General features: G+C 35.6%; 2 protein-coding genes and 3 non-coding genes across 5 annotated transcripts in view; all 5 read right to left on the bottom strand.

Moving 5' to 3' along the window:
- Nucleotides 1–7,416, bottom strand: part of Msh4 (mutS homolog 4) — a 92,816-nt gene extending 85,400 nt beyond the window's left edge. Inside the window, exons 1-2 of the mRNA XM_046443164.1 lie at nt 7,257–7,416; nt 1,950–2,123 (exon numbers count right to left, since the gene is read on the bottom strand). Of these exons, the coding sequence (XP_046299120.1) occupies nt 1,950–2,123; nt 7,257–7,392 (310 nt within the window). The 5' untranslated portion in view covers nt 7,393–7,416. The remainder of the gene's footprint in view (nt 1–1,949; nt 2,124–7,256) is intronic.
- Nucleotides 7,417–8,292: 876 nt separating this feature from the next.
- Nucleotides 8,293–15,201, bottom strand: Rabggtb (Rab geranylgeranyltransferase subunit beta). Its single transcript, XM_058578928.1, is given in 8 exon segments — nt 8,293–8,812; nt 9,308–9,457; nt 11,332–11,457; nt 11,912–12,022; nt 12,109–12,161; nt 12,863–12,968; nt 13,396–13,593; nt 15,049–15,201. Coding segments are annotated over 8 exon segments (1,023 nt in total). The 5' UTR covers nt 15,187–15,201; the 3' UTR covers nt 8,293–8,671.
- Nucleotides 13,193–13,263, bottom strand: LOC124092012 (small nucleolar RNA SNORD45). The gene has a single exon (XR_006851486.1). It is a non-coding gene; the product is annotated as a small nucleolar RNA SNORD45 (small nucleolar RNA).
- LOC124092010 (small nucleolar RNA SNORD45) lies at nt 14,694–14,773 on the bottom strand. The gene has a single exon (XR_006851484.1). It is a non-coding gene; the product is annotated as a small nucleolar RNA SNORD45 (small nucleolar RNA).
- A 121-nt stretch (nt 15,202–15,322) lies between the features above and the next one.
- LOC124092011 (small nucleolar RNA SNORD45) lies at nt 15,323–15,401 on the bottom strand. Its single transcript, XR_006851485.1, has one exon. It is a non-coding gene; the product is annotated as a small nucleolar RNA SNORD45 (small nucleolar RNA).
- Nucleotides 15,402–16,201: the final 800 nt, after the last annotated feature.

Genomic DNA, 16,201 nt, shown 5'->3' with positions numbered 1-16,201 from the left:
TATTTAAATTAATTATTGATAGTGTGAAAAAAAAGAACACCTGACATGAAGGTCAGTGGAAAATTGGGCAAATGATAGGTTTGATGATGTAATATTTTGGAAAATGGGTTGAATAAAATGGGTCCCACTGTCAGACTCAAAGAGAAGATTGTTGGAATGCTTTTATTGCAAATATTCATTCTCTCATTTATCATATGGTGCACAGCAACAGATGTATATTATTGTCTATTAACACTGTAGATGGACACAATATCTTTATTTATTTATTTATTTTTATGTGGTGCTGAGGATCCAACCCAGTGTCTCATCCATTCAAGGCAAGAACTCTACCATTGAGCCACAGCCACAGCCCGTTAACACTTTTTATTTTGCAAATAAAAATTTATACACACACACACACACACACACACACACGTCTTTTAATATTCAAATATACATAGGCAATATATGCATAGGCAATCTCTTTGTCATCCCATTATGGCTTTAATGTGAAATTCTCTGACAACAAATAATACTGGGTATGTTTTCATATGTTTATTTGCCATTTGATTATCTTCTTCAATGAAATACCTGTTTATTTTGCTAATTTTTAATTGCATTATTTGCTAATTGTTGAGTTTTCCAGTCTTTGTATATTTTGTAAACAAGTAAGTGTATTGCAAATGTTTTTCTCAATCTATGGATTGATTGCTCCTTTATAAATGATTTGTTGACTGAAAATTTTTTTTAAAAAATTCAGGGTAAAAAAAATACCTACAGAATAATGGTCAAAGGATATAAACATTCATTTCAAAGAAAATTAAAGACATATGGTCAAAAATATGCAAAAAGTAAATTAACCTCATTAGTATCAAAAAATGGAAGTTGAGACTATAGATTGTACTGCTAGGTTGGTAAATATTTAGAATCTAACAATATGAATGCTGACGAGTACTCTCTCACATTGTTAAGAAAAGTGTATATTGGAAGAAAACAGTCATGTGCCATTTAACAATGGGAATATATTCTGAGAAATGCATCATTAGCAAATTCCATCACTGTCCAAAAATCAAAGAGTACACTTAACTCAGTGTAGATGATATAGCCTGCTAGACACCTAGAGTATATAATATAGACTATTGGTCCTAAATCTATATAGCATGCTACTGTATTGAATACTATAACATAAAGGTAAGTATCTGTGTATAAACACAGAAAGATATTGTAAAAATACTAGGCAATAGGGAATTTTTAGCTCCATCATAATCTTATAGGAACAACATCACATACAGTCTGTCTTGAAATATTATTATGTATCATTTTAGACTTTATAAAACAACTTGGCAACATCTTATAACCAAAAATTTTCTTGTATGTACCTTATAGAACTGTTATACATTAAAAACTATTTCATCCATTTATCCAAAGAAGTAGATTAAATAAAAATTAAAATTTGAATATTAAAAGACATTCAATAGTATTATCAGGACTAACTTAGATTTAAATAAACGTCATGGGAGTAACAGAGCTTTCTCTTCCTTGTAATTTTTTGTCAGGATAGATAAAACTACATAGAAATGCAAATAACAAACAATATCAGAAGCTGTGTAACCATAGTAATGTAGCTAAAAATTATGAATATGGGTCAACTGACATTTATTTTTCAATCATCCATATCAGTAATAGATGACTTCAAATAAACTCAGTCACCATAATTTATAGAACTCTAATAAAAGATTCAAGCTGGGTGAATCTTATGTAGCTGAGATAGGAGGTTCCTAAATTTGAATCCAACCTGAGAAACTTAGTGAGACTGTCTCAAAATACAATTAAAAAGATTGGGGACATAGGGTAGTGGTAGAACACCCCTGGATTCAATCTCCAGTACCACTAAAAAAAAAAAAAAAAAAAAAAAAAAAAAGTTTCAAAAGGCCAGAAGGTCATCAATGTTAGTCTTGCACTGATTTTACCTGAATATCCTATTTGTGGTGTCCAACTTTTATAACCTGATTTCTGGGGATTTCCAGCAGACAATGGAGTTTTAAGTATTTGAGGATAAGTTTCCTGTAAAGAAGATGAGCTTGTACCAAAATTTGTTGCAACGGGGTTTGGTGTGTGAGATCTTTTGTTTCCAAAGTGTGAACCTAAATTTGAAAAAAAAAAAAAAGTATTAATTCTTAAAGATTAGAATTATGTAACAATGTGTAAATCCTCATAATTCACATTGTCTACTTTCTATAAAACTTCATAATGATTTTTTTAAATATCAAGTTATGGCATTTAGTTACATTTCTTATAAGTCTTCTTGTACTAAAATATGCTAATATGGCTTTTGTTTCCACAAGTTCACTGAGGCTACTCTTGCTAAAATCATAAATTACCTTCTTTAAATATACTTAATATGTTTAATTTTTTAGTAAATATTAAGCCTCTTTCCTCTGTTAACTTCCTCATTGAAACTCTCTCTTCACATGTAAAAGGTACTATAAGTTTCAGACTTGACTTCAGTTACTTTTTTAGATATTTATCTATTGACAAATTACCTGTTTTACAGTGTAATCTGAAACAAAGTATAAACAGCCTAGCATAGTGTCCTGAAATATGGAGGTTTAAAAAAAATAGTTCTTTTCTACTATTTCCTTTCCTTTAATTTCCATGACAACTTTTTATCTTGATTCACTTTAAACTATTTTTAGTTTCCTTTCCCAGATCCATTTTCTTCTGTCTTCCTCTTAACTGTTGGAGTCCAGAATTCTAGTCTTTAAATCTTCTTTCACAAATCAACATTATACATTTTCTGTAAGCATCTCATCTGTTCCTGTTAACTTCTATTTCCTGACAACTCTCAAATCTTCCTATGCAGTCCTGATCCCTCTACTATACTGTAAACAAAGGTTTGATCAGCTTTTTAATAAAGGATTAGACTGAAAATACTTTAGGCTTTGTGGACTATACAGTCATGGTCACAATTATTTAACTCTGACACAGTAGGAAAGCAGTCATAGATAATACACTAGTAAATAAGCATGTATTTCAATAAAACTTTATTTTAGATACTAAAATTTAAATTTCATAAATCTTCACATGCCATAAAATAATATTCTTTTTAAATTTTTCAACCTTTTAAAAAATGCAAAAACCATTCTTACTACTTCACCTGCACTGTTCAATGTAGAAGCCACTAGCCACATGTGGCTATTTAAATAAAAATTAAATAAAATTAGGAATTCAATTCCTCAGTCATACTCGCCACATTTAAAATGCTGAAAAGTGACATTTGTCAACTGGTTACCATACGGACAGCATAGATATGGAATATTTCTATCCTCACAGAAAATTCTTCTTCTTTTTTTTTGGATTGAACCCAAGAGTGCTTTACTACTGCACTGCTGCCCCTGTCCAGTGCAAGCAGCTGAACTAAAGTTACTCATGTGAATTTGGGGTGACGCAAAATACCACACAGACACAAAATACCTTTTATAAGCTTCAGGACAGCTTCCCTGTCTCCCAGCCTCAGGCTCCCCAAGAAGGGGACAAGACAAAGTTGAGGGAGAGAGAGAGAGAGAGAGAGAGAGAGAGACAGACAGACAGACAGACATGCCAATGGTTGGAAGTGGGCCTTTATTTGGGGAGGGGGATGCTGTTTCTTAGAACATTCTATTCAAAAAAGGCAGAAGGGGTAGGATTACAAAGGAACAAATAGGTGAGTGTAACTACACCTGGAGCCCAGCCTTGTTATCTGAGCTGGGTAATGCCCAAGTTACTGAGAAACTGCAATAATTGTTCAGGACCCTGGGGCATCTGGACTTAAAGTCCTGTTTATCCAGGGCCCCACACTGCACTAATTCCCAGAACTTTTTTAAATCTTTTTTATTCACAGCTCCTAACAGGGTCTTACTAAGTTTCTTAGGGACTTGCTAATTTGCTGAGGTGGGCCTTGAACTTGTGATCCTCCTGCTTCAGCTTCCCTAGCTGCTGGCATCAGAGACATGTGCCACTACACTGAACTAATCCTCACAGAAAATTCCATCAGAGGATGTGGTATAGATCACTGTATCTAACTACTTTCTGAACATAAACCTGTAGATATTTTCCCAGAACTTAAATCCAAAACAGAGCTTTTTATCTTTCCCCCAATATTTATTACCAGTCATGGTCAATTGTGCCATCTTGGATCCTGACACCCAAGTCATAAACTTAGTAGTAACTTTTAATTCCTCTTTTATCAATCCTAACAGCTAATCAGAATTACCAAGTCCTGTAATTCTTTTTGTTTATTGTAAACTTAGAAAAATTTCCAACTCTCTCCACTCCTATCAGCACATTTCAAGCTTGTATCTTCCTCAGAAAATATCCACAACAGTGTGGATAATTCAGGGGTATCATCATAAAAAGTATTGAATCTGACAAAATACCATTCATGAGCATTTCCAGGCTTAAAAGAATTAAGGAAGGAACTAGGTACTAGAGACTGAAGACAGAGACCACTGTTTCTTGTTCTCAAGCTACTTTTAGATTCTGAGTCCTTTCTTGAAACTTGTTCACTTGTCTCAGCTTTCCTCCAACTTCTTTTTTAACCTCTGTTTTGCTGTATTTCCTTCATATTCTCTCCTCTGATCCCAAATATACATAAGTTTTAAATCTGTATCTCTTCTAAATGTCTCTTCTTAGCCCTAGCTATATGGACATACCAGAGGCTCTTCACACTCAAAATTTCCATAATAGAACTCATCAACTTCCCTCTAAAAGTTGTTTCTACTAAAAAATTCCTATATCAGGTAAGAGAATGACCATCTATTCAATTATCAAAGCCAGAGAAGACCTGATGTTGGCATGGAGAATAAAACTAATCTGCTTCTCAGATCTAATTCCCGTAGTACTTTAAATTTACCTACATCAGCTCATCTGTTCTAGTGACACAAAATTATTTGCAGTTTTATCTGCTGCTTCTGTGCCTTTGCACATGTTTTTCTTTCTCAAGAATGCTCTTTGGTTTCTTTTGTACTTCCCTTTAGTTGGTATTCTTTGTCCTACTTTTAAAACCAATTCATGTTGCACTTACTCTATAGAATTTCTTTTCCCACTTTGGTTTACCTACTTATAAATATCTCAAAATGTCTTCAAATATAGTTATCTTTTAAAAGTGTATGTATAGATTTGTAAACCCGTCTTCCTTATTGAACCATAAATTCCTTGAAAGCGTGTTTTTCTTATTCACAGCTCCTAACAATTTGAGCCTTGGCTCACCTATTTGGGTCTTGGTTCTTTCTGTAAAAGAGGAACAAAACACCTACTTTGGCTGGGCACAGTGGTAACACCCAAAATCCAAGTGACTTGGGAGGCTGAGGCAAGAGTATCCAAGTTCAAGGCTAGTCTCAGCAATTTAGTGAGGCCCTAAGCCATTTAGTGAGACCTTGTCTCAAATTAAAAAAGGATTGGAATGTAGTTCAGCTTCCCCAGAGTTCAATCCCCAGTACAAACAAAACTAAATAACAACAACAAAAATCCCTACTTTGCAGAATTATAGTGAGCATTGGAGTTTTAATATTCCTAATAAGAAACTAGAATGAAGTATATGAATTTTAATTAGCGGATATTATTAGAACTGATGAAAATAAATGGATGGCAATGTATTTTGCGAAGAGGAAAACCACTAACAATATGAACATAGCCTTGGAGGAACTGCAAATTTCTCAGTTTTGTTCTAAAGCAGTGTAAATATCAAGAAGCAGGTAGAGTGCTTGCCGGGCATGTGTGAGGCACTGGGTTCGAATCTCAGCACTGCATATAAATAAATGAATAAAATAAAGGTCCATCAATAACTAAAAAATACATTTATTTATTTATTTTTTAAAAGAAGGGATGGGAGATGTTATGGTTTGGATGTGAGGTGTCTCCCAAAAGCTGACGCTGAGACAATGCAAGAAGGAAGAGAAATGATTGGGTTTTAAGAGTCTTATTCCAATTAGTAATTTAATCGTCTGACAGGGATTAACTGAGTGGTAACTAGAGTGGTAGGGTATGGCTAGAGGAGGTGGGAATTAGGGCGTGGCTATGGGGTATATATTTTGTATATGGAGAGTACAGTCTCTCTCTGCTTCCAGATCACCATGATGTGAACTGCTTCTCTCTGTCACACTCTTTTGCAATGATGTCCTGCCTCACCTTGAGTCCTGAGAAATGAAGCTGGCCTTGTATGGACTAAGACCTCTAAAACCGTGGGCCCTCAAATAAATTCTTTCTCTTCTATAGTTGTGATGGTTGGGTCCTTTAGTCACAACAGTGAGAAAGCTATAAAGATTGGAAACAGATCCAAAATGGCCATGGACAGTCTTTTAAACAGTTCGACCTTGTACCTTTTGATACAGAGCCACTGATTTAAGTTGCATGGGATATAAGAATTTTGCATTTTCCACATAACTCTAGTGGTACTCTAAGTAAACCTGGAAGAAGAAAGGATATGACATAAAATTATGTCATAAAATTAGACATAGAATTATGAGAGTCTGCAATAGCACAGAGATGGAAATGGACAGAATACTGTCACCCTCTTTCAGTTCACGGTAAAAGCATCATTTTCACACACAACTGCAATGCACAGCTTGGATCTGGTTCCAGATTTCTATTTCAGACTATCTCTTAAAATTTCCAATGATGGATAGATACCTCAAAATCATAATTAATATTTCATTCTGATGCTTTTTAGTTTGCTTTTTGTATTTATCTCAATAACCTGATAGCTTAATCTTAAGTATAGAAGACTTAAGTATAGAAGTGTTTCCTCACTCATAACAGTTAACGAGTCATCTTTATCTTTTAAATAAGTCGAACTTAACTTGAAGGACTTTTTTTTATTAGTTATTGATCGATCTTTATCATTTATTTGTTTATATGTGGTGCTGCAAATTCAACCCATTGCCTCACACATGCTAGGCAAGCACTCTACCACTGAACGGCCACAACCTCAGCCTGAAGGACTTGGTTTTTAATAGTAAACATATTCACTAGGATCAGATGAAATATTCAAATCAATCTATTTTCGTCCCATTTGATGACCTGGAGACTATTCATGCACAACCTGTCACTTGTCACCCATTATAGTGGGTGTTGTTCCAGCCTTATTCAGACCTGAGAAAAGGCATCCAGCCTTTTAATGGGCCTGACCCATACAATTCCCAGGACACCCTCTTTGCATCCCCCCAGGAACCACGTTGTCCTCCTCTGTGGTGGCCGCCTAGCCCAGGGGGTGCACCTTCACCCCATCAAGCACTCCTTGCCTGGGGCTGGCAGAGAGCTTGGCGGCTGGTGAGGGAGGCTGCTGCTGCAGCTGCGATCCCCCGCGGCTCCTGAAGTGCCGGGAGGAGTAGAGGACTCCGAGGCCTGAGCGGAAGGGCGGCTCTGAGGCGTCTTCATAAGTTCGAAAACGTAGCGGGGACCTCGGGGACACCGCGGGTGAACCCCTCCGGGTAAGGGGGAAGCCTCAGAAGCGGAAGCGGGGGTAGTAGGTCTCAACATTCTCACAAGCCTGGACGCCTGGTCGCGAGGCAAGGGCGGAAGTTGCTACCGAAAAGGGCGGGAGAACGGTGCGCAGAGAAGGAAGCCCGCTTTCCACAACCTCTGGGGTTTCATTGGTTCCTAGGTGAGCCCAGTGTCCAACACAGTAAGACTTGTACTCAAATCAAATCATCACGAAGGCTATGGCATGCACAAGGCTGTGTCCATAGTTATGTTAGGGACCCAAAAGAAGACTGGGTGAGATCTCGGGCTATTTCAGTCCCAACACCACCAATTTCGAAGTATTGCAGTTTCACACATATAAGACTACAAGTTTAAACTGCAGTTTTTTGGCGGGGGGAGAAACACTCACCTTTGCGATATTATACTCTTCAGATAAAACCATAGTACCATTTTCCTAGGGATACCAGGAAAAGCATCTTAATGCATAAGCTATTAAATACACTACTAGATTGCATTAAGCATCTCAAAGATATAACCTAATTCACCCACATGCAATGGCTGTAGAACTGAGAACTCTACAATGACTATTACTTGGTGATGACAAAATCATGCTTGAAAAGAAAGACCTCTTATTCTCCCCCCCAAACCGTTAAGGTTGGACGAACAGTTATGAACATTTTTGTCTTGAAAAAAATAACTGTTAATTTTCCTTACTGGGATAAAAGTCAAACTATCCCTTAGGCAATTCAGATCCATAAAATGCTAAAAATTAGTTCAGGTCCAAATTGCAAACCTTTTCAAAGTTGGAATTAGGATGAACTTAAAGAGTAACCATATCCAAATTTCAACAGCCAATTAGTTTGTGCATCTTTTAATTCATGTTTATCCATTTACATCAGTGAACATTCTGTTGACACAAACCAATTAACATGAACTATGGTTTTTGAATACAGGAGCACATTCAAAGAAATCAAGTAAAATTAAATTCTTTTATGTTTCCTGTTATGGGGATAAGAGTAACAGATACATTTATACAAAAAACATATAACAGCATTTCAAGGAGGAATCCAAAAGAAAACGCAATACAAGCCTTTATTTTATAATATGTATAGTCATATAATTTATTAAAATTAATTTAACAATATACAAAATATTAGCAGTAATTTTTAGGTTCAAAACCAGAAATGTTGAGATGGCAAAACTCTAGGAAGATCTTTTCCATCAACAATGTGATCTAGCTCACTAGTTCAGGCTGAACATTGACTCTTCGAAGCACTTCTTCAGGCATGCAAAAAACAGGACTAACAGGTTTAATCTGTTCTTCTCCCAAAAGTGACAATCCAGCAATGCCAAATAATGTATGAAAAGGATCCACCTATTAAAAAGATTTGAGACCATTACAAAATGAAAATGTCTCTAAAGTTATAAATACTAAAAATGTCAGTTATGCTTAAAATTTTTCTGAAAGAGACTAACTTGTTTACTTCTTGACCTTTATAACATAATACTAAATTTTACTGAGGTCCCCAGCCTCCAAAATCAGGAAAGAGAATTACACATTCAAGGAATAATGTAGGCTGCTGTAAGAGAAAGCTGACTTTGGAGGTAAAACGAGGAATACAGACTCAAAGGAGAATGCAGGTCATATACAGAGGCAAAGAACTGGTGATTAGAAATTTCTCTAAACTTGGATCCATATCATTCACTACGTTTTAAGTTATTAAAAAAAATACACTACTTTTAAAACTACACTAGGACCATCCACTGGATGTACCATCATTTCTACAACCATAAATGCCAAGAACCAGGACATTTAATATTTTAAAAACAAAAACCAAACCTTATACAAACATGTTCAAAATATACTTGCCATGTCTCCTGGCCTATCTGCAAATCCTCCAGTTTCTTCATCTTGACATGCCAAAATGAAAGCTCGCAGTTTCTCTCTGTCAATCCAATGAAGTCTTCCAATTATCTTTAGGGAAGCCAATACCCACCATGAATAGCACACATCTGGTAACTGGAAGGGGAAAAGGGCACAAAAAATTGTCACCATTTCATCCTCTTATATTCTTAAGTTTTTAGAAATATTTGTAAGTGAATAAAAGTCTCATTTTGTTAAAACAATGCAGGGAGAAATCAAAGATGTTACAGACTGTTTGAAATGTTTCTTTCAAACTGATCACTGGAAATGACCAATCTCCAACCCACTCGCTCGTACCCATGCCGTTTCAGTTCTCAGTGAATAAGCATACATATATCTTTATTAATGTCTAACTTAGCACCTTAACCAACAAGCCTAGTCTAGTAGTAAAGGCTCACAAAACCCATTTTCCACTTTCCTAGGTACAGCATTTTTAACAAGTACGGTCCAGGTGGTTACACACTTAAGTCCTGAAAATGTGGTCACCTGAGTGTAAGAAATGCAGATCCTACCCACAACAGTTTGCATTTTAATGAACTCCCATAAGGACTTATATGTACATTAAAGGCTGCTCCAGACTCATATGCAGGCTCTTGGTGCTCTGACAGCCACCCATTTTTCTTAATGAGGTCCCCAGGATTCAAAATCAGACCTTATCTACATATCACTTGTGGGTATTTCCCTAGCCATTAATGTTATCCAAAAATATTTATAAAGCAAAGTTTAAAAATATATCAGGTCAAATGAAATGCACCATCATGCCCTAGTTCATGGGTCACAGGCACAGCAAGCCTTCAGAAAGATGGGGAAAAGACCTCCCAAAAGTTCAGATGTGAGACTATAAATAACTTAAAACTATGTGCATTTAATGGGGTCTTACACTAGTACTGGAGATGGTTCCTAGATTTGTTCATGAGTCAAATCTAGACTATAACCTAATAGTTTTTAAATCATAAAATACAAATGTTACCCCACAATAATTTTAACTGGAACACTGCCAGACTCCTATTTCTATGACTGTATTTGCAATAGGACAAATTGTCCTGCAAACAAAACTGCATACCAGCAAAATCAAAACACTGGCTGACTATCCTACATCCAAAATGCTTGGGAACAGTTTCAAATTTCGGAATATTCGCAAAAACACCCCAAAACATGTTTCATATATAGTTTAAACATATGGACAAGTAATGTTATACACTATTTTAGTGTGCGTTTTGGTGGTAATCTGTCACATAGGTTAAGTGTGGAATTTTACACTTTGTAGCATCATATAGATCTGAAGCTTTCAGATTTTAGAACATATTGGATTTCAGATTATGGATACTCACTCAATCTGCGTTCAGTATGGCCCTTAGACACTTAAGATTTAGAACATAATGTGTAGGAAAATTTCAGTAACCTTACCTCTAAAAATGTCAAAATTTGGGTTTTCCCAGAAAAATGTCTTATTTAAGTTTTCAAACCTCAAAACTGGGCAAAATCAATTGTGCTTTCAAATATATGGGCATGGAGACTTATGTATAAGATGTGTCACAGTAAAGCCTTTGGCTATATGATTTCACCCCTTTAGTGCATGTCTGATACCCTGGTATAGGTCCCTGAACTAAGGTTTAGAAAAGGTTTCATTTCAAAGCCTGAAAAAATACAAGGCCTTCAGATGGGGTGGGAGGGTGTCCTTCTAAAAACTCAAGACAATAAATATTTACACTGGGGGATGGGGAATAGTGGTGACTGACTGATTACACTCAATTCTGAAAACAGATATCAGGGTCATTAAGAATTTCTTCTAGAAGGGTCTTTGTTTTGCCAAGGACTGTATTTTTGGGGGGATATTATTTAAAATTACAATGCAGCAAAGGTAAAGCTCATAATTGATCAATAGCAATATTGAAATGTGATGACAAAGAAGCAGTGTCTGCTCAGGGTTAAAAAATTAGTAATGTTAGAACACAGCTAAGAAACAATACCTTCTCCGGCCTTCCATTGAGTCCTCCTGAAGGTAACTGACGTTCACAAAGCCACCAACCAAGTAAGTCAGAATTTACTTGATGCAACTGACTAGTAATAGCCAGAAATCCTGTGCAACAATAGATCTAAAATTACAGACATAAAGTACATGTGTATAATAACTTCTTGATAGCAAAAGTAATTAAAAAAAATTATTCAAACTGTTTAAACTCCATTTTGTATTTAACTTTTATTACTAGGAGCCAATTCTGCCCTGACATAAGTAAATATTGTCAAAATTTCTTCAGTCCATTTCCACAAGCATTTACATATACGATATTCTTGGCAGAATGTGCTCACTCAGAAAAACATTATGAAGACTTAATCTAATTATGTTCTACCTAATCAGAGGTATCTACTAAGAAGGAAGGTATATACATGGGACAAACTATTGTAAAAATGCTTTCCCCTCATGTAGCACTAAGCAATTCTTATGTAATATCCCACATTACAATCAAAATTAACTTCATTTGCATTCAACAAATTTACTACAAATGGCCTCTTCAAAATGGACACTTAATCATAATCAATATAAATTACCTGTCCAGCATGGGACTCAGAACCAGGTCGACAACCAAATCCACCATCAAAGTTCATACAGGATAAAACAAATTCGATTGCCTTTTCAACATTAATAGCATCAAGTTTCCCCTGTACACAGAAGGAAAAGAAACTATTAAATTCCAGAATATTCATGAATGTCTATAATCATTTCAATATCAATAGTCAAATCTTACCAACAGAGCCAAAGTTGCCACTGCACAAAAGGAGAATCTTGTATCAATTTCTCCTAAAACAAAAATGGATTAAACCAACATATGTTACCAGAGGCTTCTAATCATAACAGTTCAAGTTATATTAAAAACAATGTCAGACAAATATCTCAAAATTTCCAGAAGTTTGAGCTTAACTTTTACGTTGTATAGTCAGGAGAAAACTGAAGAAACTAACAACTAAAAACTAACAAATAAGAGCAAATTATCCTAATTTATTTACATAGAACTGAAAGGATTAGTAATTTCTAAAATGCAATAAACTTACCCTATTTTACAAAAGTAGATTTTCATATCCCATGAAGCAGCTGGTCTCTCTGGTCTGCACTTGTGTTCAGCCCTAAAGCAGAGATTATCTACATTTATCAAATAAACTACTATTCCCTCCCCCCATTCAAATATTCAGAAATTTTGTTGTTTTTTTTGTTCTCTTTCCATCAAAAATTTCTAAAACTTTACAAAACCACCAAATACTGGGGGAAAAAAATGTCACCTACCTTATCTTTTTAGATTGGGCCCCTCTGTTCCAGTGCTCCTGTATGCTGATATAACTACCACAGGGCATGCTGGAACCTCCAGACCATTAACTCCAGTTAGACCAGCTGCTTACTGGGACCTGAAAAGATGAAAAACTTAATCTCCTTATAAACTGATTACTACCAAGACCAGGATATATTGATATTCAATTTATGGTAGTATGGACAAAATCTGACATTACCCCAAATATCTCCAGCAAAAGAACCATCTTCTTTCTGTAGACTTTGAACATATTCCACAACCTTATTTACATCAATAACATTAATACTATCATAAAGAGTAAGAATCTGTAAGAAAGATAAATGAATCTGGTAAGTAACCTTTCAAGTGTGTTCTTTTGCAGTTACTTTCTAAGATGTCAAACAATCATGTCCTTTGTCTATATGAACCTTTCTCAAAACATGCAAACTATCCTGTTATTAAATATATCAACTTAAGTATAAATAGACTTCAATATTAAATTCTCATTATTTTCAATGTTACATATACTGAAGGAAAAAATTTTACCCTCAAGGTCTCAGTGTAATTTTAGAATTCACATCACTTTGCATTCAGATAATACATGCCACCACATCACTGACCTTGTGGGAATGACTTAAACAGAACAAGACTTTTTAACATTAACATACTAATCATCTTCCTAGTACAGTTTCAATTCTTGACTCTTGAGAAAAGAGAATACATTATCAAGACTATTGAATCTGAAACATTTACCTGGACAGCACTAAGAGTATACAAAAGATGAGGATCATGTCCAATGCTTGCACTTATTCCACCACACTCATGTTGGCATGACTTAATAAACGTCAGAATCTCTTCTCTATTCATCCGATCAAGTTGTCCCATGAGATCCATTACTGTCAGACCCCAGTAGATACCACTCATTCTCAAATACTCAGACATACAGTATTCCTAAAACAACAATTTCTTAAATGTGTCAGTTTGAATTTATGACAGGTTAAAGAGATTTAACACTAATAGCTGGCTTATAAACTGGATTAACCAAGATTAATTCCCCTGTTCGAAAATTTAAGGGCAAACCAGAGCTTTAAAAAACAACAAAAAAAGATCTGTTTATATCAGTAAAGTTCAGTGTTTCTTTCAAAGTACCTATACCACTTATCAGACATCCATTCTTTTAATGTGAATGTGGCACAAAATCTATTATCTATGAATTTACAAAAATGACCTAAAAACACAGAAAGTAGATGTGCAGATAGATGCCCAACTCAAGTAGTAGATAATCAAGAAGACTTAAAAATTAGTATGGATTCCAGAAACAATTTTTTTTTAAGTATTTTTAGTTATAGATGGACACAATACCTTCATTTTATTTATACGTGATGCTGAGGATAGAACCCAATGCCTCATATGTGCTAGGCAAGCACTCTACCACTTGGCTATAACCCCAGCCCCAAACAAAAATTTGCTGCACTCAACAATGCATTATTTTAGAGACTATAAATCAGATGAGGATCTTAGTTTGCTGCCAAACCAAATCCAGGGTTCAAAGGAGACAATTCATTAAAAAGCCTCTTAAAGTCACACTGGGGAAATTGAAGTTCTGACTTAAGTTCATGATCCTATTAAGAAATATGAAACTACAGGGTTAAAAACCTAAAACTTAGGAGCAAAAGTTAATATCAGATGTTTGTTTCCTAAGATGGCAGAAAACTAGCTGCTCAGATACTATAGCCAAACTGTTCACTACTTCTTGCTAATATTCTCATGGAGCCAGGTAATCTACTTAAATTATTGTTTAAAAGCTTGAGGTAATGCTGGGCCTGGTGGCGCACACCTATAATCCCAGGGGCTTGGGAGGCTGAGGCAGGAGGATTGGAAGTTCAAAGCCAGCCTCAGCAACTTAGAGGCACTAAGCAAATTAATGAGATCCTATCTCTAATAAAATATTTTTTAAAAAAGGACTGGGGATGTGGCTCAGTGATTAAGCACGCCCCCCCCCCTTCAATCCCTGTTACAAAAAAACAAAAAAATTGAGGCAAAATTTTCTCAAGGTCTCAGTGTAATTCTAGAGCTAAGTATTACACATCAGCAGTAAATTCAGGTAATACATGCCAATACATCATTGACCTTGAATGTATACCTCAATTACAAAAATAGAAGCCTATTTTTTAACCTTATACTCTTATCTTCTTTGTCTGGCAAAGTCTCTACTTATGGGTAAGATCATGTTGATTCTGCCAAACCACCAAACTCATATACAAGCGACACATATTAAACTTTAAGGGCAAATCTTCAGTCCTCTGCATAGAGGAGGATACCACTTTAACAAGACATAAATACTGCTATATTACTTAGATATGTCAGACTTCTTTAAAACTCTTGAACATAAAAATTCATACATACATAGTCATCTTTCTTTGAGCCATAGGATGCAATATAATCTGCATGTTTCTCCAGTAAAAGGGTGACAGGTGCATCAGACTTGATGATAACATCCTTCTGTGGTGTGCCCTTTCAAAAATAAAAAAGCAGCAATCTCATCAATGTTTACTCTGCCCCTTAGCATACATCCAATTTACACCTGAATTTTCTCACTGAAAATTTTCCAATTAAAAAAATCTCAGGTATCTGTTGTAAAAGTAACTTTTTAAACAACCAGTCAAATTCAGGTCTTATTCAGGTCTCAGAGTAATTCTAGAGCTAAAGTATTAATAATCAACTTTTGATTCAGAATACATGCCAGCTCATCATTGACCCAAAAATTACCACTTGCATTTATTGTTCCTGTCTTTCACTCAGTTAAGTAAAAGCTTACCAAATGGGGAAAACTTAACACGTGGCAGAAAGACGCAATTTTTTTTTAATGTCTGGGTGGAAAATAATTTGCACTCCCGTTTAATCAAACTCATGTTTCAAAGCACCCTATACTCTCATAAACCATTCTAATAATGAAGTATGCAATCCCATTAACTTCTTCACCACTGTTAAGCTCAATCCGAGTATTTCCAACAATCCCCAAATAATGTAGTTATTAGTTTTTTCATATATCTACACCTTAGTGACTAAGACTGAACTGTTGTTACCAGAAGTATGCCACGGAAATGACCCAAAATAAAATTGAGTAGCAAATTTCCTTTGGATTCCATTTAAAATTTAGGAGATTTCCAGCTATCCAAGAGGGTGAAGCATAAGGATTTCAAGCACAAGGGAGTCTGGGCAATTTTTTCCACTCGTGTCTCAAAATAAAATTAGAAAGGACTGGCTTGCGTAGCATGCTCGAAGGCCACGATTCAAACCCCAGGACCAGGGAAAAGAAAAAAAAAAATTGGAAAGCCTCATCGCTAATGATTTCTAAAACTTACTCGAACCCAAAACCAATTACAAAAAGCACGGAAAAATGTGTGTATGTACACAGAAATCAATAAACACGGAGGGAAAGTCAGCCATCAGTGAAGCTTTTTTTAGAGGAACCAAGAAACGCGGCCGCTCAACCCAAAAGAGGCCCGCCCAAAAAGACGAAGCCTACATAAAATTAGAAGCGGCAACTGCGCCTGCG

This window comes from Marmota monax, unplaced genomic scaffold (assembly GCF_021218885.2).
Source record: "Marmota monax isolate L192 unplaced genomic scaffold, Marmota_monax_Labrador192_F-V1.1 WCK01_AAM20220418_F8-fsc00046, whole genome shotgun sequence".
NCBI classification, from domain to species: domain Eukaryota; kingdom Metazoa; phylum Chordata; class Mammalia; order Rodentia; family Sciuridae; genus Marmota; species Marmota monax.
This window is presented reverse-complemented; position numbering and strand designations above follow the sequence as displayed.